The sequence below is a fragment of the Trichoplusia ni genome, chromosome 2, assembly GCF_003590095.1.
Source record: "Trichoplusia ni isolate ovarian cell line Hi5 chromosome 2, tn1, whole genome shotgun sequence".
NCBI classification, from domain to species: Eukaryota; Metazoa; Arthropoda; class Insecta; order Lepidoptera; family Noctuidae; genus Trichoplusia; species Trichoplusia ni.
Genome location: NC_039479.1, coordinates 2,321,149 through 2,347,634, shown reverse-complemented (window position 1 = coordinate 2,347,634; position 26,486 = coordinate 2,321,149). Strand labels below are relative to the sequence as shown.

The 26,486-nt window shown below is 36.4% G+C and overlaps 1 protein-coding gene across 3 annotated transcripts in view; it reads right to left on the bottom strand.

Annotated features, from left to right (window-relative positions):
- Nucleotides 1–26,486, bottom strand: part of LOC113502870 (transient receptor potential cation channel trpm) — a 221,897-nt gene that overhangs the window by 4,611 nt on the left and 190,800 nt on the right. Inside the window, exons 11-30 of one of the 3 annotated variants that reach the window (XM_026884607.1) lie at nucleotides 19,619–19,877; nucleotides 18,608–18,791; nucleotides 18,011–18,200; nucleotides 17,067–17,278; nucleotides 16,263–16,415; nucleotides 14,388–14,588; nucleotides 12,542–12,699; nucleotides 11,316–11,506; nucleotides 10,865–11,010; nucleotides 9,487–9,708; nucleotides 8,629–8,862; nucleotides 8,320–8,442; nucleotides 7,837–8,037; nucleotides 6,310–6,459; nucleotides 5,014–5,212; nucleotides 4,601–4,739; nucleotides 2,762–2,910; nucleotides 2,250–2,418; nucleotides 1,734–1,907; nucleotides 74–244 (exon numbers count right to left, since the gene is read on the bottom strand). In XM_026884607.1, the coding sequence (XP_026740408.1) occupies nucleotides 74–244; nucleotides 1,734–1,907; nucleotides 2,250–2,418; nucleotides 2,762–2,910; nucleotides 4,601–4,739; nucleotides 5,014–5,212; nucleotides 6,310–6,459; nucleotides 7,837–8,037; nucleotides 8,320–8,442; nucleotides 8,629–8,862; nucleotides 9,487–9,708; nucleotides 10,865–11,010; nucleotides 11,316–11,506; nucleotides 12,542–12,699; nucleotides 14,388–14,588; nucleotides 16,263–16,415; nucleotides 17,067–17,278; nucleotides 18,011–18,200; nucleotides 18,608–18,791; nucleotides 19,619–19,877 (3,625 nt within the window). Of the gene's footprint in view, nucleotides 1–73; nucleotides 245–1,733; nucleotides 1,908–2,249; nucleotides 2,431–2,761; nucleotides 2,911–4,600; nucleotides 4,740–5,013; nucleotides 5,213–6,309; nucleotides 6,460–7,836; nucleotides 8,038–8,319; nucleotides 8,443–8,628; nucleotides 8,863–9,486; nucleotides 9,709–10,864; nucleotides 11,011–11,315; nucleotides 11,507–12,541; nucleotides 12,700–14,387; nucleotides 14,589–16,262; nucleotides 16,416–17,066; nucleotides 17,279–18,010; nucleotides 18,201–18,607; nucleotides 18,792–19,618; nucleotides 19,878–26,486 lie in introns of all 3 variants that reach the window. The other 2 variants (XM_026884616.1, XM_026884624.1) reach the window with 2 other exon arrangements.

Here is a 26,486-nt window from a genome sequence, read left to right as displayed (position 1 = left end):
GTAAAACAAAATCTAATTCATTAACACAACAATCGCATAACCGTATATATATATAAAGGCACATTTCCCTTACCTCTGATGCGGCAGCCGCCTGTCCACGGTGAGCAGCGAGCTGGTCTGCGGCGGGCCGGGCTCCCCCGCCCCGCTGTTCACGCACACACTGATGCTGATACCGCTGACCTCCCCCTCCCCCCCCTCGCCGCCCTCCTCCTCCTCGTATCTGTCCAGACCACCCATTTCTAGACTACAGTACAAACAACTTGTAAGTATTAAGTTTGGGAGGTGATGACAGCTATAAGCGAAGGCCGAAGCTTTCGGTGCAGATGATTTTTGCTGTTGGTTTTGGATGTGTTTTGTGATTTGGAATGTTCCTTGATTTTACCTGTTTTGCCGATCTTCAACCTTTGTGGAGATTTTATTATTTCATTTTTTCTACCATAAAATTGCGAAAGTTTTAACGATTTTCTTTTTGACCGTGTATTAAAGCTGAAATTTTAAACTAAAAAGCCAGTTTTTTCTACTGTTATCTTCCCTATGAGCCCATTTTACATCTATCTTAAACAAATTTCAAAATGCTTATAAAACGGTTAAATATAAGTCTACTGAGATTCGTCTTATATGTATTCGCAAACGCTTGTAACCAATGTATGTATATTTTTATAGCACTGACAACATAAAATACGTGATCACTCAAAACATTATATCAAGGCTAACACAGTAATTTAGTTTCAGTAAAATTACCTTTTCATGTATTCAGTACTTATATTATTACCGTAACATGTCGTCAGTATAGGTTTTCACATCAGCAGCCTCACAAAGCTTTGATCGACGAGATTTAATATCATCTTACGAGGTAATCATTCGGAAAGTTCGGGATTTTTTGGGCCCATAATTGGACGCAATATGTCATTACATTATGGATTGGACGAAAGGAGGTATTCAATAAAATTGAGTGTTATGATTATGGAGAATAGATTTGACTTTGAATTTTTCGATTTATTTTTACGATATTATTTTCAATAACGTTCAATTATGAGGATCAAAGTTTTTAACTTTCAGTTTCCGTATTTTGCGCAACTGTAGTCGGTCTTTTATTTAAAACCCAATGTCGAAAGATTATTTGTTTACTAACCAGATATATAATTTATTTTAAATCTTCTTACCCTAAAAGTTCCTCCTTATAAACCCGTTGTCAATTCATACCAAATGTCCGATGAGTTCAGCTAAAATATTTACACTAAAGCAATGGATGTGATCCCTCCACCACAACTCACCGCTGAAAGCAATTCGCACTCTAGGCCGTTCGTATTAAGAAAACATTGATCATTGTCCGCCGACCATCGACCGAACCCTTGACTGTTTATTTAGTTTAATTGTTTATCAATTAAATAGCCTTGCCAAATTGACAAGTTGAACTTGTTTTTTTTTAAACAACGGTGTCTTCCACTTTCTTTCAGAGGAAGAATGTGACCTATGGTATCCAACTCGCTTTTTCAAAGGAAATTTTCTTACTGAAGCAGGTGATAGGCTATCTAAGAATTTATCGGAGTTGTCGAGGGGAGACGACGCTTGACACCATGTAGAGCGCTTTCTCGCTTCCCCAACTACCAATCATGCTTAAGGACATAAAGATCGACCCCTGGCTGGTTTGGTATATGGTATAGCTAGTACTCCAGCAGACACTGACTCTTTCTCAACACGAACGGACTATTAATCATTTCCAGTTGACTCACCGCCGTTGGATAAGGTTCTCCATGATGATGTAGTCGTCTTCTTCAGCGCCTCTGAGATGCTCCTTCTCCATGAAGAGCGCAAACTCGGGGTTGGACATCTCGCTGGCGTGGCGCCGCCGGACTGAAGGAGAGGCCGCGCGGGCCGGGGACAGCAGGCGGGATGTTATTGGTGTCCTGGGAAGGAAGTTTGTATTTGTAGCCATGTATTTGTGAAAAAATGTAGGAGGCAAAGTTGACCAAAAGTGAATTCTACATTTTTTCACGATTAAGGGTATTTAATTTAACCCAGCTGTAAGTTTTTAGTCTTTCGAGTTAAATACGCCTTCTGAAATAAAAGAGAGGTCTTCCTTCTTAATCTCTCCTATACATAATATATGTATTTCTTCGATAATCTTTTTGTTCGCACTGATACTCTTACTGATAGAAGAGACCTTTATTTGCAACTCAATGAAATATTACCAGCTACAATACAACCGAATCTAATATTTACGAGTCTTCAGTTTCCAAAATCCCTACCTAGGCGTATGTGGCGGCGAGAAGAGTCCGTACACGGTCTCCAGTTCATCCGTGATGCTGGTGTACTCGTGCATGGCCAGCAGCAGCGAGCGCGGCGCGCCGCCCACGCGGCTGCGGCCCGACGGGATGCCTGTAGCACCGCCGGTAGCCTCCCAACCTGATTGACGGCCTGGGTAAAAAACGTACAATAGCCCTTTTGGAGAATTTACCTTATTTCCCTTTATTTAGAGCTTATGAAACAATTAGGTGAAAAATAGAACAGAAATTATGAAATGAAGCTCTTGTTGGTTTTTTATTATATCAAGCTCCAATATTATTAACCGTATTTTTTAATAATTTCTAAACCAATAAAATTATAAGCTTGCCAATGGTTTCTCACTATTTCATGAAACCTTTCCCAAGTAGAGGCCGAAGACCATAAGCGTAACCATGACACCGGTTGACTTTATTTCTAAAGCCGATACTGACATCTGTTAAGTGAACCTTATTTCTGAAATCGCAAGCATACGTACTAGTGCCAGTAACAGAGTTGTGTACGGAGCCAGCGTCGACAGCGGAGTTATCAGGCTCGGAGTGCGTCTGGCTGTGCTGACGGCGCGGCGCCAGGTGCTGCGCGGAGTAATGCCCGCCCATGCCGCAGTCGTTGCCCCCTTCCGAGCGCCTGGTAACGCCATCTCGTTGTTATATCCGTTTCGTAGTTTAGGAATTACTAATATTGGAAGGCGTGCTGACTGATTGAAGTTTAATTAATGATTTTGACATTGGTCTCTAAAGTTTCAGTTTCAGTATTTTTTTTATCTATTGAAATGCAATTACTTTTTATCCAAGAAAGGTAGTCAGCACCTCTTCACAAATTAAAATAATAATGTCACCACAAGAAGTGGTAGAAGTACGTGTGCAGTGAAAGTTTAGTTCAAGTAGCAGTTTCTGTTATTCAAAATAATCGGAGTGGTTAAATTTTTGAAATTATCAAGTGTAAAGACAGACAATCGAAAATACAACAGAGAACAACGGTGATGTTAGAAGATTAAATATTTATAGTACCGTAGTATTTAAAGGTGATCGAATTTTGAATTTAGACAAAGCTTACCTTATCGTTTTCATATTATTAAAAAATTGGGCAGAGAAGATTAATACTGATGAAGTAGCCACATAATTGCAGTAACAACTTTCCAACTTGGCGTATGGAAATACAAGAGGTGATCAGAAAAATTAGTAGCCAAATAGTAAGACGAAATTATTAATGTGGCTGAAGTAAGATTGGATCGTGTCGAAATGTAGTACAGAAATAAACAGATAGATGCTCAAATAAAATGCTCACATTGAAAATCGTGTTTGTGTAATTGTTTAATGTAGTGCTTGTTAATACTAAACATATTGATACCGAGCGTGACACAAGCTGTATAAGTGAATGACTGTTATACAGAGTAAGGCAACTACAGCTAACTACATTCGCTAAGAAGCTAAGCCAATCGCCAATGAGTCTAATTGACTTACTGTTTCCACAACCGTCTCCTAACAGATGCAAGAAGGTAACAAAAAATAAAATTAAAACAATCATGGCGATGATAATTTTGATTTTGTACAAATTAACACAGTTTTTTCCGATCTTGTGAATGAAGAAATGATTCAGAATTAAGGTTTGGTAGACGTGGAAAAAAAGACAAGGAACATATACATAGAGTTCTACATCACCTGTATAATTGTATTTTTATTTTTGTACCTATCGAATTTTACTGAAAACAATCAAATCTCTCGCAACCATCGCTACCAAAACTGACTTCAAGATTCTTAATAGTATTACAATGAAGTAATGAATGAAAATGGGAATCAAGAACAAAAGGTAACGCGATCATGCTTCGAGAAGACGACATGGGACCGTCTGGCGTTGATGGCATTTTTATTGCAACTCTGCACCAATATGGAAGTGTATGAATACTTTATGTGATGCCTTGCTCGTAACTTTTTACTCTCATGACTGAGAATGATGTGCACATGCTCTGTCTTACTTATTTGCGTGAATATCGTGAGCTTCATTGTTTCCTTGCTTACCTTTATAAACATTGAATAGTGCCCAGACTACACTGAGTAAACATGTTTAGTAACTTTTAGTCATTCTAAAGTGGAAGCCGTTGTATCTATCTATATTACAATAACCTGTGCATTAATATTACATTTTGACCTCTTTCATTGAATGGATCGACCTGATTTATTGAAAGTTTTTGAAACCATTTAGGGGTTAATTAGTCCAAAGCTATACGATTTCTGGCCGCGTGGAAATACGAAGAGCATAATGTATGTATTTCTAAAACTTCAAAATTTATGAGAATCTAATCATAACGGGTACTCACCGCCTGGTGTTGGCCGTACGTCTTGTACCAGCTGAAGTCGTCCGTGGTCGTAGGCTCTGAAGATCTGTTGGCATCTCACGCACTTCTGGTAAGAAGGCATCGTCATTCGATGACGCCACTAGACGAGAAGCAAACGTATCTAAATAAATGAATAATTATGAGATAGTTAAAAAAAATATGTACAAATGCGTTAAAAACGTTATGTAGAAATACAAAGAGTGAGTTGGGGTTGAAGAGTTGGCAATGTCATCTCTTTGACAGTTCTAAGAAACAGAAAAATAAACTCAGTAAAGCGTGGTTCAAGAGTTTAGATAGTTGCAAATCAAACAAAAATTAAAGGTAGAATAATAGAATACTGAATAACAAAATGGAACAAACGATTTTAATCCTAAAGCCACGTGATCAGATCCTACCTTTCTTCTCATCACTGGGTTCAGTCCTGTTGCTATCGGACGACCTCTGCCGGGCCGGCGTAATCGGAGGCTGCGTCTTGATCAGCACCGTCACGTTGGGCCCGGCGGCGGCGTGACCTTCACCGGATGACGTCGATATCGAATCTGCTTCAGGCTCCTTTTCTACCACTGCCTCGGGACCAGATTGAGGCATTTCATCCTGATAGAGCGTTGAAAGTGTAAAAGCGGAGATATTAAGATACTAAGAAGTGATTGCAAAAATACTTTCAGTTGCTTTCATTTAGAATACAAATTAACTGAATCCAATCAAATCCAATTAATGTTTAATAAGTCCAAACTCAGTTAGAGTAACTTGAAGCATTGTGGCAAACAAACTTGTAATTTGATTTCAAGTGAATAATAAAAGCAAAGTGAATCTTCGCTGAGAAGCAAAAATAATTCCAAAATATTGTGCGCGATTAAAAAGTTAAAAGAAGCTATTGAGCACTCAATTTAATATGCACAACGATAAAGAAAAATTGTAGCAAATGCAAAAATCGAAAATCAATGAGATAATCAATTTAAAAAGGCCAAGTAAGTTTATTAACAGTTAAAACAGAATCGTTTCACGGTGCTGTCCCACGCGACACAAAAGCAAATCCTCTGTACATAACTATATTGGCTTTCAATTTCACATATGTGAGTAATAGTTTGGAAATACCTACAGTTTGCCCGCTGGCTGCCCAAACAAACGTGCTACCGCGACTCGCCGTGTAAACAGTTTCAAATCAACAAATTACTGTAGGTAAGTTGGGAACAAATATATACATTGTACTAAATGCTAAGTGTATAGCGGCTTTAGTTCTGTTAATTAAAAAGCTTTCGTTCGCTGCTATTGTGCACGTAGGAGATAATCATGTTAGGGTAGATAGAACTCTAAGAGATGCAGTTCCACCTTAGTGCTTGGAAGTGTCTAATGTCTATATTTTTTGGACTTGCCTGCCGCAATACTGAAATTTCGCCGTCGTCCTATGGTCGAAAGAAATTGTGCATTTTATAAAGATTTATTTTAGTATACATTGTAATAATTTGATAATTGTTAAAGTGATGTAAATTTAACTATTGTTTATTGAATTGACAATTTCCTTTAAAGGTTAAAGGCATTTAAGCTTGTCACGAAACTGGTATATTTCTATAGTCCAGTTTGTGTGAACCGCAAATCATTAGTTTTAAATTGTGTACTTTAGCTATATTTTCAAAGTTCATGTATAAAAGTCCCGATGCGATTGTTCGGGCAGCGGGGAGCTGGATGCTTACATCGGAGGGTTGCGACCGTTCGTCCTCCTCCTGCACGGGGCGCACTGCGAAGCGAGCCGCGCCCGTGTCGCTGTCCGACAGCACCTGTCGCACGTCACACATAGCCACCCAACTAGCACTTGGTGCGATGTCAACCGGAGATTGTACTGGCTTCAAACAAATCTAACTTTCATTTATGATCTCGTTATTGTTATTATTTTCAGCAGGTAATTGTTGTAGGATGCTACCTTCACCACTGGACTGTTGTTGTGGAAGCGAGACGCTTTCTTTATTTATCTGACAACTTTTACCAAAAACTTTAGAGTGGTACTAGTATTTCCAAATTGGCGTGGTGCCACCCATTTCTGTATACCATAGGCTTTTAGAGGTGTGGAACAGTGATGTCGCTCCTCGTCGTTTAGCTCACCGTCTCGCGTCCACATTAACAGTCTAACTTGAGGGATGATGGTAGGTGTCCTGATTGCGTCATTACCAAATCTGATTTCTACACCTTTGTTTTGTTAATCGATGTATGATCGTTATTCTATCGCAGCTATTGACATAACAGTTAAGGCATTAATGAATGAACAGTTATTTACGTTTCTATATATGTTGCCTTTACTTAACTAAATCTCATTATTTATACAAAGCAATGAATTAAAAATCTTGCAAATGGACTAAGTGATGACACGAAAGCAAAACCTATCTTAGAAACATTTTAACTAAAAATGAAGTTATTTTTCAAGAATATCTTAGCCCGGTAAGGCAAACAAGAAGTTTACAGTAACACCGGTTTAAACTCGGTGTAATACAATTTCCTCAGTTACGTTTAACTTTTGAAGTTGTGAGTGCAGCCGGGGATTGCTAGCGTTATATTACCCTTTCCTGTTTGATCATAACTTTATGATGCATATTGCATATTACTGTTAAATACTGTATTGAATATTGATAGCATGTAAATCTCCGAATGACGTCGAACCAAATACATTGAAGCGAATACAGATTGCCAGAATTTATGTTGAGACTTCCCGTCGCATATTTGTGGCAAATAACTCATAGTTTACGACTGTTTGGTTTTCTCAGAATAGTTAGTATGATTATAGTGAAGGTCATATAAAAGAAAGTATCAATATAATCAGGTCAATCTGCAGGTTAGGTGGGGACACAAACACTGAATGAAATACAAAAGGTAAAATCAGCATAAACGCAAGACATCGATATAGTTAACATGCTAATGGTAAACAAAAAACGTTGCAATTAGTGTTGTCAAGCATTTTCGTTGGGTTTAACATCAAAACACATAATAGATTAACAGTAAATTTGGATCTTTTACTACAGATCAAAATTGTACATTCCGCCAAAAAATCTTTCATAACCACCAAGGTTTTGAAATCTTTCGCACCATCTCCAATGCATTATTCTTTAGAGAAAAAAATATCATCTACATCAATTTGTATATCTACATGTACAATTTCATCCATAGTCTTAAGTAAAGTACCATCAATAATGGAATCTTTAAGATCTAGTTCCTCATAAAGGTGTACTAACAATAGTTACCTCGGAGCGGTCGCTGGCGGTCCTGAGCCGGGCGGCCCCCGCCTGGAAGGTGGGCGGCGGCGGCCCGAGCGTGTCCGTGGAGCCGCGGTTCACTAGCGACGGATGCGTCGCCATGAACCGGTGTATCACAGCTAAGTGGTTCATTGTTTGTTCCGCCACGTCTTCTAACTTCCTTAACCTAAATTCTACACTCTGGAATGTAAATAATATCCACAACTTTCATACAACGCCATCTAGTGTCAAACTAAGCAAATTGTTATTGTATTGTGGAATGGTTTTAAAATTATTATTTTTTCAATTGTTTTATAACACGGAAGAAGAACATTTCATTTCAGAAAAAAGACAACATGCAGTCTATTTAAGATCATTTCAGTGATGAAATACTTGAAAATTGTATCTTAATGTTTTAGCAAAACATTGTCTAACTATATTCTATACGAGTATAAGTGAAATTATAAATAGAAGTAATGTTACCTGAACCGATTGTATTTGGCAATTAGCTTTTTGATTCAAGTCTTCCATTTTGGTCGTGATATGTTCTACCCTATCAGTTGTGTTTCTTACTCTCTCTTCTATTGAATTAGACAACTTAACTTCCTGCAACAAATTAAAAGATTTGAAAGGACTGAATTCAATATGGTTTACTACATAATCATAATATGCCTTGAGGCAAACAACCACAAGTTTGGGACAACCAATTTTCGAGGTTAGACTCTATATTTTTTCTTTGTGTTAAGATACTACAGCACTTATTGAAGCAAAAATAAAACATCAAAAACTTACTTGTTCCCTAAAATACCCTTCAACGCACTCCTCCTCAAAATCGTAAAGTCTTTCCATATCCTCTTTCTCCAAGAACAGCTTCAGCCCATTATCATACTGGAACCTCTTATGGGACACGTTCCTGGTCACCCACTTGCCTATCGCGTATATATGACAGAGCGTAATCAGTGGCGGCGGGAGTACCGGCTTGCGTTCGTACTCCATAACTACTGTAAATCTTTGGAACATCCATACCTGCAAAGGTTGAATGATGAAGTGATCTGTTCAGCTATTTGATTGTGGTTAATTGAATTTTGTTGTCTTAGAAAATTTACTTAAAAATTTAAAAGGTAAAATATAACTGAAATACTATAAAGAAAATACTTTGAAACTTTCTGCAAAATCATAATAAACTAAACGTGACATAATTCGTGACAACATCGAAAACAGCTACAGTGGATAAATTTTACCATGTGATAAAATTAATAAATTTTAACACATGATATTTTTTTTCATGCAAAACAATACTAGTTAGAATTATGAATAACAGAAATAAACATTTACAAAAACAAAGAAAATGTTTATTCAAAATTCTAACAAAAAGCAAAATGCACATGATTGTTCGTGCATTAGTGTTCTGTATCATTCAAAATTTTAAAGTTATTGTGAGTAGCAATAACAATGAAAATATCACTTGAAGTAATTTATTGTCTTGTAATAAATATTTGTCATTTTCACACGATATAACATAAAATAATTACTCTTATTCAGAAATATTGCGTATATTGCGATTAAAATTCATCAAAAAGGCAGTCATACGTAAATGTTCTGGTACAGAACACTAAAAACATAAAATTAAAAGAAATAAAAATAAAAAACCTGATGCGAGACTTCATTGACTTCATTAAATATATTGTTAAAGACGGCAATAAGTAGGTTTATGAGTAAAATGTTCGCGACGAGCAGGTATATGGTCATAACGACCGGCGTGATCCACCTGCCGGTCACACACTTGGGCTCTCCGGGGTTCTTCCCGCACTTAGGGTCGATCTCTGGAGCGAACACCTCGCCATACAACATGAAGTACGGTTGGAAGAAAATCTACGGACAACGGGAGCTCAAAGTAAAATGGTGGTCAAATAAAATGGGTAGAACTAAATAGGTAAGTTAGAATAAAATAAAAATAAATTAATCCAACTTATAATACCGGAACTAAATACTATTCATACACTAAAACTACCCAAATGTCTAAACTACTCTGGATGATAGACGATCACACCTATGTCGACTAGTTCACTCTGTACTACGAAATTATTTCTTAAACATTTACTGAAACAAAGTCTTTCGTCTTACTTCATCGTTTCGATGCCCAAAATATTTAGTGTAATAGCAAATATTGAAGAAACCCTTTTTTCTAGTTCGAAGTGAACATCTACAGTCTACTAATCATAAATCCTCGATCTCCAACCGTAACGTAATCAAATCTCGCAACAGGCACTAAAACAACATCGAAGCTACGACAATTAACGATTTTGCCGCAAACCTGATGCGACACACCGTTGACTTCAATGAAGATGTTATTGAAGACAGCTATGAGAAGGTTGACTAGTAAAATGTTGGCTATGAGCAAGTACACGCTCATGACCACAGGGGGGACCCAGTGGCCCACTCGGCACTCCTCGAGGCCGGGCAGGCCGCAAGGGGGCGCCATCTGTTCGGCGAACACTTCTCCGTAAAGCATGAAGTACGGTTGGAAGAACACCTGCAAATGTTAGTAGTATTTGGATCTGGTAAACATATGGAAATTCAGGTAGATGGTGGTGTTAGTTTAATAAATGTATGTGAAACCCGTGATTAAAGGTATTATGTGATTTTGAACATACATTTTAATGCCGTTATTTGCGTTTCACGCAAATTTATGATTAAAGGATTTGGAGTTCCGGCATGGCTTATACAAAGTACGGTTGGTTCACAGTAGTATAATTCAATAGTATGATTCATAAATATGTGTTTTGATGATACTTTCATAATCATTTATTTAAAAAAATATTGGATCTAAATACTTAATCTAACTTAATAAAAAAACTATTTACGTTTTACTTTCAAAATCCCATTGCGGGCTGTGAGTCTGCGGACTTTTCTTAACCTCAACTTTGTTTAATTTAAAATTTCTATCATCTTTAAGTTCAAAACTTTTGTTATCTTTACTAATCTTTGTACCTAAAATCGGCTTTGTATATTCAAGTTTTAGACTTACTTCTCTGATAAGATGCCAGCTGGCCTCTTCATCTGGATACAAGATCGCTTGCCGCGCCACACCGAACGACATTAGCACCACCAGTAATAGCACCACGAAGTATATCATGTTCTTTACCATCTTACCCATCATTGTGACTAGAGGACCTGTTGGTATGGTAATAGAATTTAGGAAGATGATGCAAATATTATCGATCATCGAGTAATCATTTCAGAACTTTATAATTTAAATTAATGTCATATCACTGTTGGGTTAAAACTCGCTTTCATATTGAACCGAGAAGAGCAAAAATTACCAATTTGGCACACGTTTGGAAATGGAAATTTCCAAGCTTTGGAAATCAACGAGCAACGAAGAGAATATCAGACAGCAAAATCAGTTATGAGATTAATTTACGATCTAATTAATAAAACACGAGAATAATATTATTACTTAATAAGAAACATCTTACCTAAGTACTTATTAACTCCCAATATATTTAATATCCTTAAGTACCAGTATATAATATCGACGCAGTAGATGACCCTGCCGACGTCCATGGAGACCGCCCTGAGCCTCAGGGTCAGACCCACTAGGAAGAATATTATGAAACCCGCGTCGTACGTGTTCCATAGATTCCACGCCCATACGCTGAACTTATGTCTGTAAAGACATTGTTTTATGACTGATTGTATTTTTAAAACGAATCCCGCAGTAAGGATTTAAGTCCTTGTGTCGCGAGGGGTTTCACAAAAATTCACGACTCAGAACAGCATTCACAGATCACAGAAATGCTTGTCCCACGCGGGGATCGAACCTGCGACACGTCACACACAGTGAGCTTGGCGTGGTGACCTCAACCACTAAGCTTTTTCAGTATCAAGGTTTGTGCGATCTTATCCTTGTTATAATCGTATATAATTAGCCTGAACAACATCGAAGGCTATAATTTTTTTGGGATAATGTACTTCGTGCGCGTACAACGGCGCGAGTCGTCTGTTGTTGACTATACTATGGAATAAAGTTGTTTAGCATTGTATATTTAGGTACCATTTGGAGTATAACTTTGTTCATTAAGTTATATAAGCTCATTAATTTTATGACTGAAGCTCTTTAAAAGTGATTTCAAGCTATACAACCCGTATATAAATGACCGAGACTTAATTAAAATGCAATTTAATTACCGGAATGTGGTCCCGCATAGCTTTAACAGATTAGTGCGCCTCATTAATTTGTAAATAGGATACGATAGCAAATTGCTATCGTTTGGTTCAATGATTGATCGCGAGGTTGCGTGGTCGCAAATAAAGGGGTTAATTATTGGGCGTCATTATGCGCTCTTGTTGAGTAAAACTTACATGTAGTTTTTCGTGAGCATGTCAGTAATATACTCAAAAAAATTCACCGACTGAAATTCTTCGCCTAGAATGTATAATTAAATAGTATTTTACTAATTAAGCCATTTTAATACGACTCTGGGTATACTGAGGGAAACCTACAGGATAAAAATTGTACATCAGATAATAATAAAAGAATGACGCGAATTTTCGTTGATTTAAGTCCGACAGGTTACACCGGCCGTGGTTACGAGCTGACATACATTTCATAAATCCAATTGAATCAATTCGTTTGTACCATTTAAAAGACTAAACGAAGAATGGATAAGAATTATGAGAATGCAAAGTACCAATAACTTACCTAATAGCAACAGGTTCGGACGTAATGATTTCCCTTATCTTCTCACATAAGAACGTTAATATATAACAAATAGAATAAATCTCCGGCCAAGATGGCGTCGGATCCATCTTGACTAATACTGTATATGTAAACATCAATAGGAACAATATGTAGGCAATCTGAAACGAAAAAATTAAAAAGTGTAGAGTACTCGAAGAAAATTTAAGTTTTCTCATTATAATGAAATGTTTTTTTTTAGTAGCCATCGTGAGCTTGATTCATTATTAAATGATGCAACGGTTTACTCACGCGTATTTATCGGTAAATAAATTTATATATTAATCATGAGCTGACGCAGCGGGGTCGGGAGTCGACCTGATTTAGGATTAAGGACTCCGGTTGGGTTCGAAACTAGTCGGGCACTCCCGATAAATAAGCATGAGTAAACCGTTTCATCATTTAATTATGACAGTTATCAGGAAAATAGTAGTCAATCCTACATTTTTCAATAACTCAACTACCCATCACAATAATTTTCTGATCACTACAATTGTCTTCTTCAGCAACTCAGTTAAAAAACCTTATTTAAAATCAATGGGTATCTGTTTACCAAAATTCTAGAAGTATTAAAGCTCGCTGGCTTTTTTCTATTGATTTTGAAAAAATAAACAGAAGAACATCAATCACGATTCTCGGTGACCTAGGTTAACGCAGAAATGATTCCGTTAGATGGAAAGGGTGAAAATAAAAAGATTGAATATTGATTTGTCGTTTGGCTTTCAGGGCAGACGATGACAAAATATCCTCATGAATATTGTATTGATTATGCTCCTTTGGGATTCGAAGATAATTTGAATAGATTTGTTGGCTTAAGGAAGTGTCCTGCTTATGTTTATTTATAGCTGTTCAAGAATTCATTAAACTGAGAATATTTATGATTAAAAAAATTTACGTGTGCCATTACATTAAAGTTAGATGGCAAAGCTGTCTGATATACATGTGTACCTGCATGTATGGTTGGTAAAATTATAAAATATCTAGAATTTCATATTCAAATGCCAAAGTACTTGTCAAATTTTAATTTAGCGCCGTAAAGAGGATTGCAATTTAGTGTTACCTTTTCAGCTAAATGCAATATTCACTAAACTGTAGAGCAATTACGAATTTGCTTCATGTGAAGTACTTCGTCTGAATTTAAGTCTTCAAAGGAATTTACTAAACGAGTCTCGATGGTGTAAAATTATACAAGTTCGGATAATTAGAATAATTAAGGTTATTTGCGCGAAGAGTTGGATTCTACTTTGCATACCGGTGCTTTATCAATAGCATTTTTATAAAGGTTAATTCAAATTAAGACCATTAAAGAAGAGAATAATAATTCATAGGTGTTTTCACAACGGTGGAATGCCGCGAGTGTAAATAATAATCTCACAAAGGAAATAAAAGTGAAATTAAAGAAAAGGGCAAACGATAACAATGAGGATGTAATTTTAATCTTCCAATTTATTATGCGGAGTTGGTCGGTAATTTTCTAACAATGACTACGATTGGATATAATATTTGTTACTTTTCTTTCCCCGTTTCATAAAGGAAGGTTAGCAAACGAATTAGGGTTACGGCAGCCAAAATCATTATTTTTTCCATTGTGCTCAAATTACGCCAGAATTTTTCCTCTAATGATTTTATGAAATCTACCAATGGAAAGGTTGTGAGCATTGTTCCCTAACTGTATTATTCGCAATATGTAATCGTATGAAATGTTTATTAGAACGTTTCCAAATATTGGAAGCCGTTTTGTAACAAAAGGAAACATTAAACGAATCCACTGTACTTGGAATGAAGTTTTATTGTTTTGTTTTTCACTTACCGAGTCGGCCCAGAATTTGGTGATTGGCGCAGTAAAGAACTCATAGATCTTCTTCTTTAGCCTGAGCGGCCTCATCATCTTGTCTTCAGGCGAGTGGGGCTCCGGTAGCTCTCTGTACGAGGGTTCCCACCCTATTTTACCAACCTTCCCGTTCTGATCGACACGTGTTTCGCATTCGGCCCCTGAGCCAATCAACGCCTGCTTGAGTCCAGACAAAATCGTATAAACGTTACAACAATATGTTCACATAGTCAAAAATAGAACAAGGCTTGGTAAAAGAAAGAACATTCAGAGTAAGCTTGAGTTGAATATAACAGTTAATAGTGGCATAAGTCTGAATATTTGCAGCGTCATTCTTCAAGACCATTGCGATGACGACGATGATGACAGTACGTTAGAACAAGAATCAAGACGCAAGCATGACAATAAGCAGATATTTATATTAATAACGCATACTCTATCCATATAAAGCTCACGACATCACATCAAGTGTAGAGCTGAGGTTCAAAAGCTACATTTAACAATATCATTCAATTAAAGAGTCAAGAAAGTCGTAAATAATTGAGTTTAACTCAAAGTACCAACGATTAGTGAGCAAACGTAGAAAATGTCATCGGAGCGCTGAGACGACAGATTGAGATAAGATTGAAAATAATAAAATCTAACTACGATCCACATCGACGCAGATTCAAATTTATATAAAGAATAGAAAAAATGTCTCCGTTTTAGCTACACCTCGGATTCTCTTCGGCAAAAACATTTAATTAGAGTCGTCATTATATTTTACGGTGGTCGTAAAACCGCTGCAGAAGTTTACAAAAGCAAGAAAATTCTTCTATTATTCTCGAAATATTTTTGTTAAAATTTTAATATCGATGTCTCTGAGTAAATTAGAAAGACGTCGTAAATTGAGCTTCTTTAGAGAGGGTCGCCTTGTACGTGGAGTGGTAAAATTCAAGGTGAGCTATAAACGAATGACGAGGCCCGTAAAGAGGGGCGTAAAGACAGTAAAGGAGTGTGTTCAGAAGCTGAAATATACGGAGCGCCACGTAAGCCTACTTCAACGCCAAGCTATCGACGAATCGTTCAATTGAAAGGTCGTTTTGTGTGTGCATTTGATGTAATACGAACACAATACTGGGTACTTTGTGTGGAGTGAATGGGACTCATGAAACAGACACGTACAAGTAAAATCGTGCGATATATGCTAACGTTTGTAGATATTTATTTCGTTGAAACACATAGTTGTGCATTGACTTCAATCGTGTTTAGTGATTTTAACTATTCGATATCTAGAGTTGTTGTTTCTACTAATGTGTGTAACATTAGTGCAATTTGTGTTCGTATCACAGAAGACCTAGTACTAAGGTCGGATGCGCGTCTACCTTCGTCGATTTACTCTGCTGTCCGGGCGGTATTATCTTCTTGATAGATAGCGTGCGTCTTTTCGCAACTCCAACCTACGTATACGCAACAATCATATAGTTTATTCTAATAAAATATAATCACTGAAATTGGAAATTAAATCATTTCATTTTTAGTTAATATTCTTTGTTAGAGGCGATTATGAAATGTATGTGAGCACAAAATCCATCACCTGTGATTTTATTACTCTCTTTGAATATATTTTCATAAAATAAAAGACCAAATTAAAATTTTCATAGAAGTATGGTTATTTTACGGCTAGGATTGAATTGTTCTGAATTGTATTTTGAAGGTAAAATTAGTATCATCGCAAAGAGACTAATTTGAGATCCTGTTGAAAAACAATGTATTATGTTTGTGATATAAAGTGACAAAACAAATGGCTATAGTGGCGGTACTCCCAAATGGGTATGAAGCTAAGATGGTGAGCAACAGAACACGAAAGCTTACCTCGGCGTCGGTGGGGTCCTTCGTACTCCTGTCATCTTCGATACTCTCGTTCTCGAGATGCTCCTCCTCCGTCTGCGGCATCAGCTGCAGTTCCTCCTTCGACTTGAACTCCAGTTGGAGAATGTACAGCGGACACAGCAGGCTCAGAATTACCTTGACACACCACGACAAAGCCGATGTGGCAAAGGAAACGCTCGTCGATGCTAACTCACTTTGACTTAAGCGGTACATGCTATGTTTCTAATTGAAACGGGGTTTCGACGCCGATTATGTGCAAGTGAGGTAGCAATATCATTTTTTAACATTAAAATCTTGTGTGCATGTCTATGAGTCGAAATGTTAATCTGTTATTTGTCACACATTTTCAATAAAATTAGTTTAAAAGTAAAATCATGTTTGGACTTGCATAAATCGGCGTCATAAACAGAGAGCATGCGAATTTCCAAATGATTATAATATATAAAGCGACTCATTGACACACAGACATCAAATATCTTTACAATCGAGGTCCTCGTATGTTATTGTCTAAGTTATGATCTAACATCGAATTCTACTGATCGTGCCCTTCACTACTAACAAGGGAGACGTGTTTTATATTTATGACAGATCTACAGATCACAAGTCGTCCACTAATTGGACGAGTTCGTGAAACACTAAAATCGGTAAGATGCTATCACAATTCACTACTCTACGAGAACACGTCTCCTTTATTTTCGCATTCTGTATGTGCGAATGACAAGTCTGTGCGTTAATAAGATGAACGTCTAAAAGAAAAGAGGGGATAAGTAAACAGATTGCATTTACCTTTAGGTTGGTATTTTTCCTTGTTCTCAGCCCTCCCATCCATAAGTCAGCTAATATGATTTGTGAGCACGGGTGTGCGAGGAGAGCTCGATGGTTGGCCGCGACAGCCAAGCTTAGACAAGTCTGTCCCGACCAGTTCTGAAGTTCACAAGTCAGTAGTTGCTGGGCTTGGTCGTCATCCTGGCGATAGCAGTAGTCTAGGAGCTCCAAGGCTAAAGGCGATGAAATTCCAAATGAGTGCCGTAGGAGAGTCGTTAATTAAGAGTTACGGCCTAACATATTAGGTGTCTAGACCTCACGTCTCTAGTTTTATGACGCCGTTAAGTTTATAATTGGTTTGCTTGTGCACTGGCTAAACGTTTGTCATTTAATTTAATAATCCCTCAAAATAATTTGGAGAGTTATTTTTTGAAAATGAAGATAAAATATTTACTCAGACAAATAAATTTTACTGTCCAAATATATCTTATCTCTGTCTGTAAAGTTAACAAATTTGAGGCGTGGTTAGCTTATGAACTCAAAGAAATGAGTTTCGTCAAAACCGACCAATCTGTTTCTCAAAGTTTTATTAGAATTGGTCATAAAATAAAATGAGATCAAAACTTTGATGATTATGCGGCAACTTTATCGATTATTTTATACAGTTGACTTTAAATACTGAACATATAACGAAACATATAACTGTGTACTTAAATGGGGTTTATATTAATATCAAGGGGTGAAAGTTTTACAACCAAAAGTAATTATCCTCAGGACTGTAGATTTCAGAAAGAGAGGATTAAACCAATTTAAATAAATAAAATTTTAGATATTTTTTACACAACTCAGATGAAAAAAAGTTCCATATTATTTGCTCAAATAAAAACTATTCTAGTCCATATAGGCAAGTCCACAAGTATACTTCTTCCATACACATGCAAGCTCTTTCCACTCCTTTTTCTCACCTTTGTTTTCAAATTCCTTCCCATAATGCCTCAGCTCCTCATAGACCTCGGTTTCCATGTCGTCCTCAGCCGCCTCGTGAGCCATCGCCTTGTACAGCTTGCAGGCCACCAGTGACTTAGCTAACGCCTCTTCGCCGTGAGTCCACATTAGTAATGCCATCTGATGCCGTTTTGTTAACACTGCCCACATCTGTGGTAGGAACGTAGTGTTAAGTTTGATTTTAATAGGGTTGTGAGTTATCGAAAATAAAAAGTAAAACTAACAGTCTAAGAAGGTACTATCTACACAATGTAATGTAATTTGACCTTCAAGTCTATGCTAGTTAGTAGAATAATTCCAATAAATTACTTTTGATTTTGATTGAGCTTTGACTTAGCTATTAAAATTCAACCCAAAAACACTGTAAAAGCAATAATTTTGGCACCAAATCTGCTCTGTGTCAGATTGCGTCTATCGGAGTATGAAAACAGACAGTGCAACTGTATTAGAACAGTTGATGTGTTGCGACACAAACCACCGTTGGCGAAAATCAGTCAGAAGTATTAATAGAGAAACTCATATAAGTGAAGGTAACAAGGAAAATCAATCACACTTACAAGTAATTCGTTAAAAGGATAGTCGAAGAGTGCCATTTCAGTGGTGACGGGCATGAACCCAGTGATGAGGGAGAGGCCACCGGCGTTGTGTCTGGTGAAGGAGGCACTGTTCCGATGTACGTTGACGCTCTTGTTCATCACCTTTGCGTAGATCGGACGGAACTTGCGTCGCGTGTAGTAGCACCTGGTTATGATATAAAATTGTCATCTAAGGTACGATTGTACAATAAAAAGTTTAATTTAACCATGGGTTACTTCGGTTATAGATAACACTTGCACGTGCCTTTAAAAAGAGAAAGTTAGGAAGAGTATTTTTTTAAAAAGTTGTCGAAATATACTCGTCAAGTTAAAAGAATATCACCGTTAACTTAACAATTAAAGTTGTTTGAGGGCGGTAAAAGTCTCTTTGATACTGAAAGAAACATGAAGCTAATATAATATTTCCAAAAGCGCGTGGGTGATTAACAAGTCTATGCAATTAGCTTGAGTACAAATTTTTGCTGCTTCGCTTGACTTTAAAAAATGTGTTTTCTTTAATTGTAACTGCGTCGCAAGCGTTGCAATACTACGTTAATATTATAACTTCACATTAAATGTAAGCTGAGAACAAAATAAACGAAAAATCACAGCAAATGTTGCTTTTGCCATAACAAACTCAAAGAAATAGGAATTTAAACTGCGGAGGTAATCCAACAAGGATGAGAATAAACTTTATAAGCTGAATCTAGTTTCGATTGCAGTTCTCTCAGAATCAGACAAGGGATACAATTGAGTTGCGATAACAGTTTGAAAGTTTAAATCCACTTTCTTTCTTTTAAAAATAAATCTTGTAAATCGAATGCAATTATTTTATTGACTGGCGTTAAATACGACAGTTGGCTTTCCGTTTTCCCGCTTTTAGCTGCAAAAATGTTACTCTTCCTCGGAAAAAAAGCCAATGCGTTTTTTAAAGATGTCAGTGGCAAAATAGATCACGTTTAAAATCATCTTATTAAACCAAATCGCACATACCTGTATGCGCCGCCCATAAGCTTGTTGATAACCAGTCCAATATCATGCAAAGTGTACACATAGCCTCTCGGTAGATGTGGTCTGACGTCTCTTAGGATATACCGCAAGGTATTACTTGGACCACTCTTGGTGTTATAAAGCTCTTCAAGCCGCGGTATCGTCAGGAACTTGCGCATCGACACCCCATTCTCAAGTAGAAGTTTGACGAAATCTATCCTATCGTGTTCTAAAGCCTGCATCATAGCTTCGTCGAGAGCACCTGTAACATGAATTTAATTAAATTTTGCTATTATAATATCATCGGGCTTTAGTGGAGTGCTGTAAAATTTTATGTCGTTTGTTCCCGTTAACAAGTAACAATTCAATGGTTAACGGCGAATCGCCTTGGTAAGTGGCGTGACTTACTAAATAAAATAAACCTTTTTTCATTTTCAAATAATTTTATTTCATCGATAGTATTATGTGTATGAAATAAAATTATTTGAAAATGAAAAAAGGTTTATATTATTTAGTAAGTCACGCCACTTACCATTCTTTTAATTCAGAAAGTTCTGAGACGAATATATTTGAGATTTTGACGATTTGATAAGGCTAATATGTACCTTTTTAGAAAAAGTAACGATTTTCTCCATCATTATCATTTTCATGAGTATAATTTTAGCAAAAATATTTTTAATAGGACCATATTAGTACTTAAAGGATATCGAACTTTAATGCGTACAGTGCCCTTATAAATGTTTTTTTTTTATAGCAAAACTGGTCAGATTATACACCTGCCGTTTGCCAGCGTCAATTGCAAGTACCGGTAAAATAATCAGATTCTCCATATAAGGTATCCAGATAAGTGATCAGATGAAGATAAATAAAATATATAATTTATTTTTTTAAAGTTAGAAACTTTCTAGAAACGATCATTTTCTTGTTTTTAAATGGAATTGTGTTTTATATTAATAGGTGCTATGAGAAGAGTGGAATCTTGTGCTAAAAACAAAACACAACTGACATAATTATATTTTTCTCAAGTCGAATTCAAGATAAGCGAGTTAAACATTCAGACTCATGATTTGACTCTGTTTGGGTCCGAAACTTTCTACATAGGCCTGTCTAATGGGAGGTCACTCCTCATATTCTTCTGAACCGACAAAATTTGATACCTAGTAAAAATGTATAATTTTACCAATAGTCTAGCTCCACAAAAATAAATATTACTGAAAGTAAGTGTTTAATTCATGAATTCATAATTAGGTTGTATTCACTGGTCTGTAGGAGGTTTAATAAATAGACCTGAACAATTGTGTTGATTACCTCACAATAGGCCAGCTGCCTATTCATAGCTCCTTGATTGCTATTATTTTACGAGTGGGATGAACCTAAATAGGTATTAATGACAAACGTGGTATTAAAGTAGCGTAGGTAGGGTTGGTTTTTGACATAGAATTCATAGTGACAAAGTCTGTGTAGGATAGATAGTTGGGTATATATATCTCTAAGTAAATATGTTTGAGTGCCATATGTTTGATTTTACTTTAAATTTCCCTTGCTTGTTTAATTACAGTCCGAACTACAAGTTGAGCTCCGGACCCTGGAGCGTGTGTCCTTAGTAATCGTCTTGATGTTTTATAGGTTTCTCGTTTAGAATCGCCAGTCTAGTCAGTTCTAGTAGTCAAAGCCTCTCGAGGCTAATTCCTACAAACCGGCAGTCACTAGTGTTGATATATGGCTGAATGCTGACCTCAACATTATTTGGGAAAACAATCAGCAAATAAAATGGTTCGTGAAGGAAAAAGTTGATTTAAAACCAAACAATGTCATAACCTAGACAAAAAGCCGTGATAACTTCTTAAGATTCTTCTCAAACTACTACCGACCTATTTAACAACTTTCATTAACAACAGCAGTAATTTATTTAGTTCTGTATAAATTGTATAATTAGAATCCTTACAAAGTTAGAGCAATAAAATTGTGACTGAACATAAATTGTTGGGTCAAGGAATACTTTGCCTCGAGTTACGCAGTTATACGGGGCTCTTATAACTCTGGAGCCAATAAGAACAGTTGATTCTTGTTTTCTTTTTACTTAACCGGAGTATTTTCAGGACTCGGATTTTAAAGGAGATAAGTATATTCAATTGCTGTTATTTGTGGATTATTTGTGTTTAATAAGTCATTATAATTTTTAAAATTATTCAACTATTTTCCTTACCTCGTTCTTTTTTATGAATAAAAATATATTCATATGTGAGGTACAAGGATTTCAGTATATTATTACTTTTTATAATGTTACTATGCAACGTTTTTAATTTAATACATTATCAACCATCACCAATAAACGTTCAAAATTACATAGCTAATTGTTAAACAAGCTTACGAGGTTCTCGACATGTGGGATGTTGACTTGGCAATCAATGTCCCGATAGTCGTGACAGGCAATGGCTTAATAGCCAAGATCCTTGATCAGCATCTGAGAGGGTCTTGCTGGGCGTTTGGGTCAAGGGTATGATTCAGAAAGCGGTACTTCTTGACACGGCGCGAATCGTAGGGGGTTCCTCAGTGTGGAACCTAAATCACTGCCAGTTCTTTTTTATAGTCTTTAACGTTTTTATGCTTTTATTAAAAAAAGTGTTTATTTTAAATAAAGGAAATATGTCTCAACAAAAAGGTCTCTAAGACGCTATCAACTTAAATCTCGTATATCCCGCTTCATCCATCTCTTCTCTAAAATTCGTTGCAAATAGCGTGATCTCTCAGTCTCAGACAATCTCATCAATTGCCTTGCAACTTTGCAATCCGAGTTCAACCATTTATCTATCAATAGGATTTGGAATATTCTCGTAAATTGATTTAAAGTCATATTTACGAGATCCCAGCTTCATTTTGCCTAGATTCACTCTGATTTGTAGTGCATTGAACCATGTAATGTAGACAGTAAGCTTAAAAATAAGACCTAGTCTTATTGAGAGTAACAGCTGTGTGTAAGATAAAAATGTGAAAATACTGCGTCAAATCTCTTAAAATAGAACGCATGGGACGCCGACATCTGAGTCATAAGTACGGGCTAAGAAAGGTTTTATATGGTCTCTAACGCAGTTATTTTTCTTGGAATTTAATACTTTAGATTTTCACCTTGGATTTTTTTAATAGTTTAGTAAGTGGGCTGGTTTCAAGTGGCTCGGGGTAGAAATTAGTGACAGGCTTTTGGTGAGATATTAGCCCAGTAGTGGGAAAATGAATTAAAACAAATTTACGGTAAGGAAAATATATATTCGCTTAGAACTTTATCATCAGTAACAATAAATCTTATTGTATTAAACTTAAAACTATAAAACTGATTGTAGCAATTTAACTATATTACCTATCTTTAAACGAATAACCAGCAGTTACCATTCACCACCAAAACTAATCTATACTCTATACTAATATATAAAGCTGAAGAGTTTGTTTGTTTGTTTGAACGCGCTAATCTCAGGTACCACTGGCACAAATTGAAAAATTCTTTTTGTGTTGAATAGACCATTCATCGAGGAAGGCTTTAGGCTATAAACTATCATGCTGCGACTAATATGAGCGAAGATAGGTACAATGGAAAATGTGAAAAAACAGGGCAGGTATAAATCATAACATATATCTTCTACCCACGGGAACGAAGTCGCGGGCAACAGCTAGTACATACATATGTATGCAAACCAATAAATTCCACATGCATTGCCTACAAGCCGTTCTATAGTATACATGAATGACCAATGTATCTTAGCCAGAGGACAAACCGAGTAGATTAAGGCGGACCATTCCCGACACATGCGGTTGTTTATGGTACTTGATGTTACTATGATATGACGATGTGCTTGATAGCAGGCTAAGTGGCTCGTAAGTACAACTATGTTCTTTAAAAGTAAGTTGTTAAGCGCTTTGTACTCGTATTATCTGCTTTGGGGTTCTGTATCGAAAGGGTAAAAACTAATCTCTATTACTAAGATTCCGGTGGTTGTTAATCTTCCCGCCTTACCAGGCTGTACATCATAAACCGTTACGGCTTGACAGATTGAAATGTTTCAAAATATTGATTCGGTGTTGCAGTATAACTAATTCATAAATTTGATGGGCGACAATTTCCTCAGTGTGGCCAGTCCGCCTATTATTTAAACAATTATTTTTTTAAAGTTTTCGTAATTTGTAACGCAACAGTCGTACTACCGTTCTTTTGGTTATTCACGTTAAACGGACACTTGCTTCAATAAAACGCTAGTGGAAAGAAAAACGAAAAGTATCCATTAAACTTTTACAAAGGCTAACCAGCCTGGGTTAGGAGCTATAACATCACGTCCTATAGTGTTAACAAACATTTAGACCGCAAATAAACAATTCATTTATTAACCAAAGCTGCCACCGCGTTGTTTGCCCGTTCACTGTACTCCACGTTGAATATTTTATTTGTATCGATTGCAGCGCATACAACGATTACAGCTGCAATTAAAACTTTGTAATATCGACACGGCTGCGACGAGGAGTGCTATAAATATCTGTTAACTGTTTGCAGGTTGTGTTGTATTGACAGTTTTGATATTGGACCTGGCTTAAGTAATGAAAGTTTAGTGAGGTTTTTTTATGATGAATGTATATAGGTACGGTTTGAGCGGGCGAGTAGAGAGAATTTACATGATGAAAAAAAATATTGTGTTAGTACTGCTTTAAAAATTTGACAATTTTGACACTTATTTATTCAAAACCAGCTGTTGCTAGCGGCTTCGCTCGCTTGGGTGTCGGTTATAGCTGCAAAACATTACCCGCCTTTAGAAAAGTTAAAATTAAGCCTAGATTGTAATCCAAACTGTCAGCTACCACCATGTACCAAATTCCATCGAAAACATTCTAGCCATTTGGTTGTGAAGAGGTAACGAACATACACACAAATTACCGTATTTATAATATAAGTTTGAAAAAATCATAAGTTATTCTTGAAAAGATCTAGGAATTCTTTGTTTATTGTTGGGTACATAGTACTACATAATTTAATATATCGAGCAAGGTCCATTGTTTAACGAAAAGCTTTCTATCTATCAAGAAGTTTCAATAGCCTGTACACATGTGGCCAGTTCTGTACGCTTTCGAACCAATTTTGTGGGAGACCACTTTTCTGAAGTACATCTAAAAGGAAAACTAGCAACTGTTGTTAGATAAAGGAAGAAAACTGCATTTTGGTACAGGTAGGGTTTTATCGACTAGAGTGGGTTTTAGGATTTTGTTGATTGAATCTTGGAATTAAGCATGTTTTGAGTAGGCCATGCTGTATGGTCTGTGTGTCAGAGAGTATATTGGTATCAGAAACAGGATAGTATCATACTTAATTAATTAATTTGTCCTGCTGATGGTCTAATTAATAAAAATAGTGTTTAGGGAGAAATAAATGTTTTGGTAGTATACATTTCAACACCATTAACAATTACACCTAATGAGAGTGTTGTTTGATTTTCTCAAGAGGTAAAAACGAAGTCATGTATTTCGCCCTATAGTAACGTACTACTTCAAGTCAAATAATAATGTCATGTTGCGGATACACTATAGTTTAATGAAGATGGCCCAAACGACCAAGTTTCACGAACATAATTATCTAAGATTAGGGTTGTCAACTCACATTATAGAATAGTAAACTTAGTAGGTGAATATTTGTCTCAAAATATTTATTTACTCAAATGGAAAAAGTTTATATATCAATGAGGCCTTCTTCAGACATTAATTTTACCGACTTTAGCTGTCTTAAGTATGAGTATATGAATGTTTCAGATACTCCGCTATAAAAAGATTGTATTTTTCCAGCCACTATGAAAACATTACGTTGCTGACTATTTGGGTGATTCCAAAATGTCATTCCTACAGAACTAAAACAACTAATGAAATATTTCAAAGAGCAAACAATAACTTATAATGAAAAAGAAAGCCATTCGTCTTTTGCCTAAATCTCCAGACAGCATAAGAAAAAAGATTTACAAGAAAATTTACAACTAAGATTTTTTCACGCCACATTTGTTAGACAGTTCAGACTTAAATAAAATCTGCTTTAGTGATTTAAATTTTTCCATCCTTTAAGAGAGAAATTCAGTGATCTGTGTTTTACATAATATATTCGTCTTTGAGTAACAAATTCTCGGGTCTCGACACGCTGTTTCTTCAACACAGAGATAAAGTGGTATTCTAGAAAATATACAACTTTACAGTTTTGTTGGTGGATACCTACTAGGCAAAGCAAAGTTTTAATTTATCCTTGCAGCTGTTTGGCATATTGATGTACCATAATTTTTTTATGTTTTCAGATTTTCCGCTAAAATATGTTGACCACGTCTTCGAAAACCGATTCCACAACGAGATTGCAACGTAATCATTATCGTGGACATTCAACGCGGGTTCTGTGGGTTTACCACTTTGTACACGGATCACGTCGCAACCAACACGCCGAAACCCCTCTATGATATGACCTACGCATTCTCCGCCTACATATATGGAAATCAAATTTTCCAATTTACCACCATTCTCTAGATCCAAACCTTTTGTAAACCAGTAACGCATCTAAAAGTGGTCTACACGCTCTGGTCTGTATGTGGTTGGAAGAACAGTCAAGTTCACTTTCCTCAAATCTTGAAGGTTGGCCGAAGTTACGGACCCAACAGGAGTCCTTGATCATGAGCTGAATGGGCAGCAGGGTTCGAGTCATGACGTCTTTGTGTATGTGTCTAAAATGTTTGTACTATCAGGCAGATAAATCGAAAAAATTGCCATTGCCATGCATGAAAAAAAAAACTGCCAAGTGATTTAACGGGAACTTATTTGGCGGTGGTGAAACCGGTCTGATAAACAAAATCCTTCAATTTCACCTTGT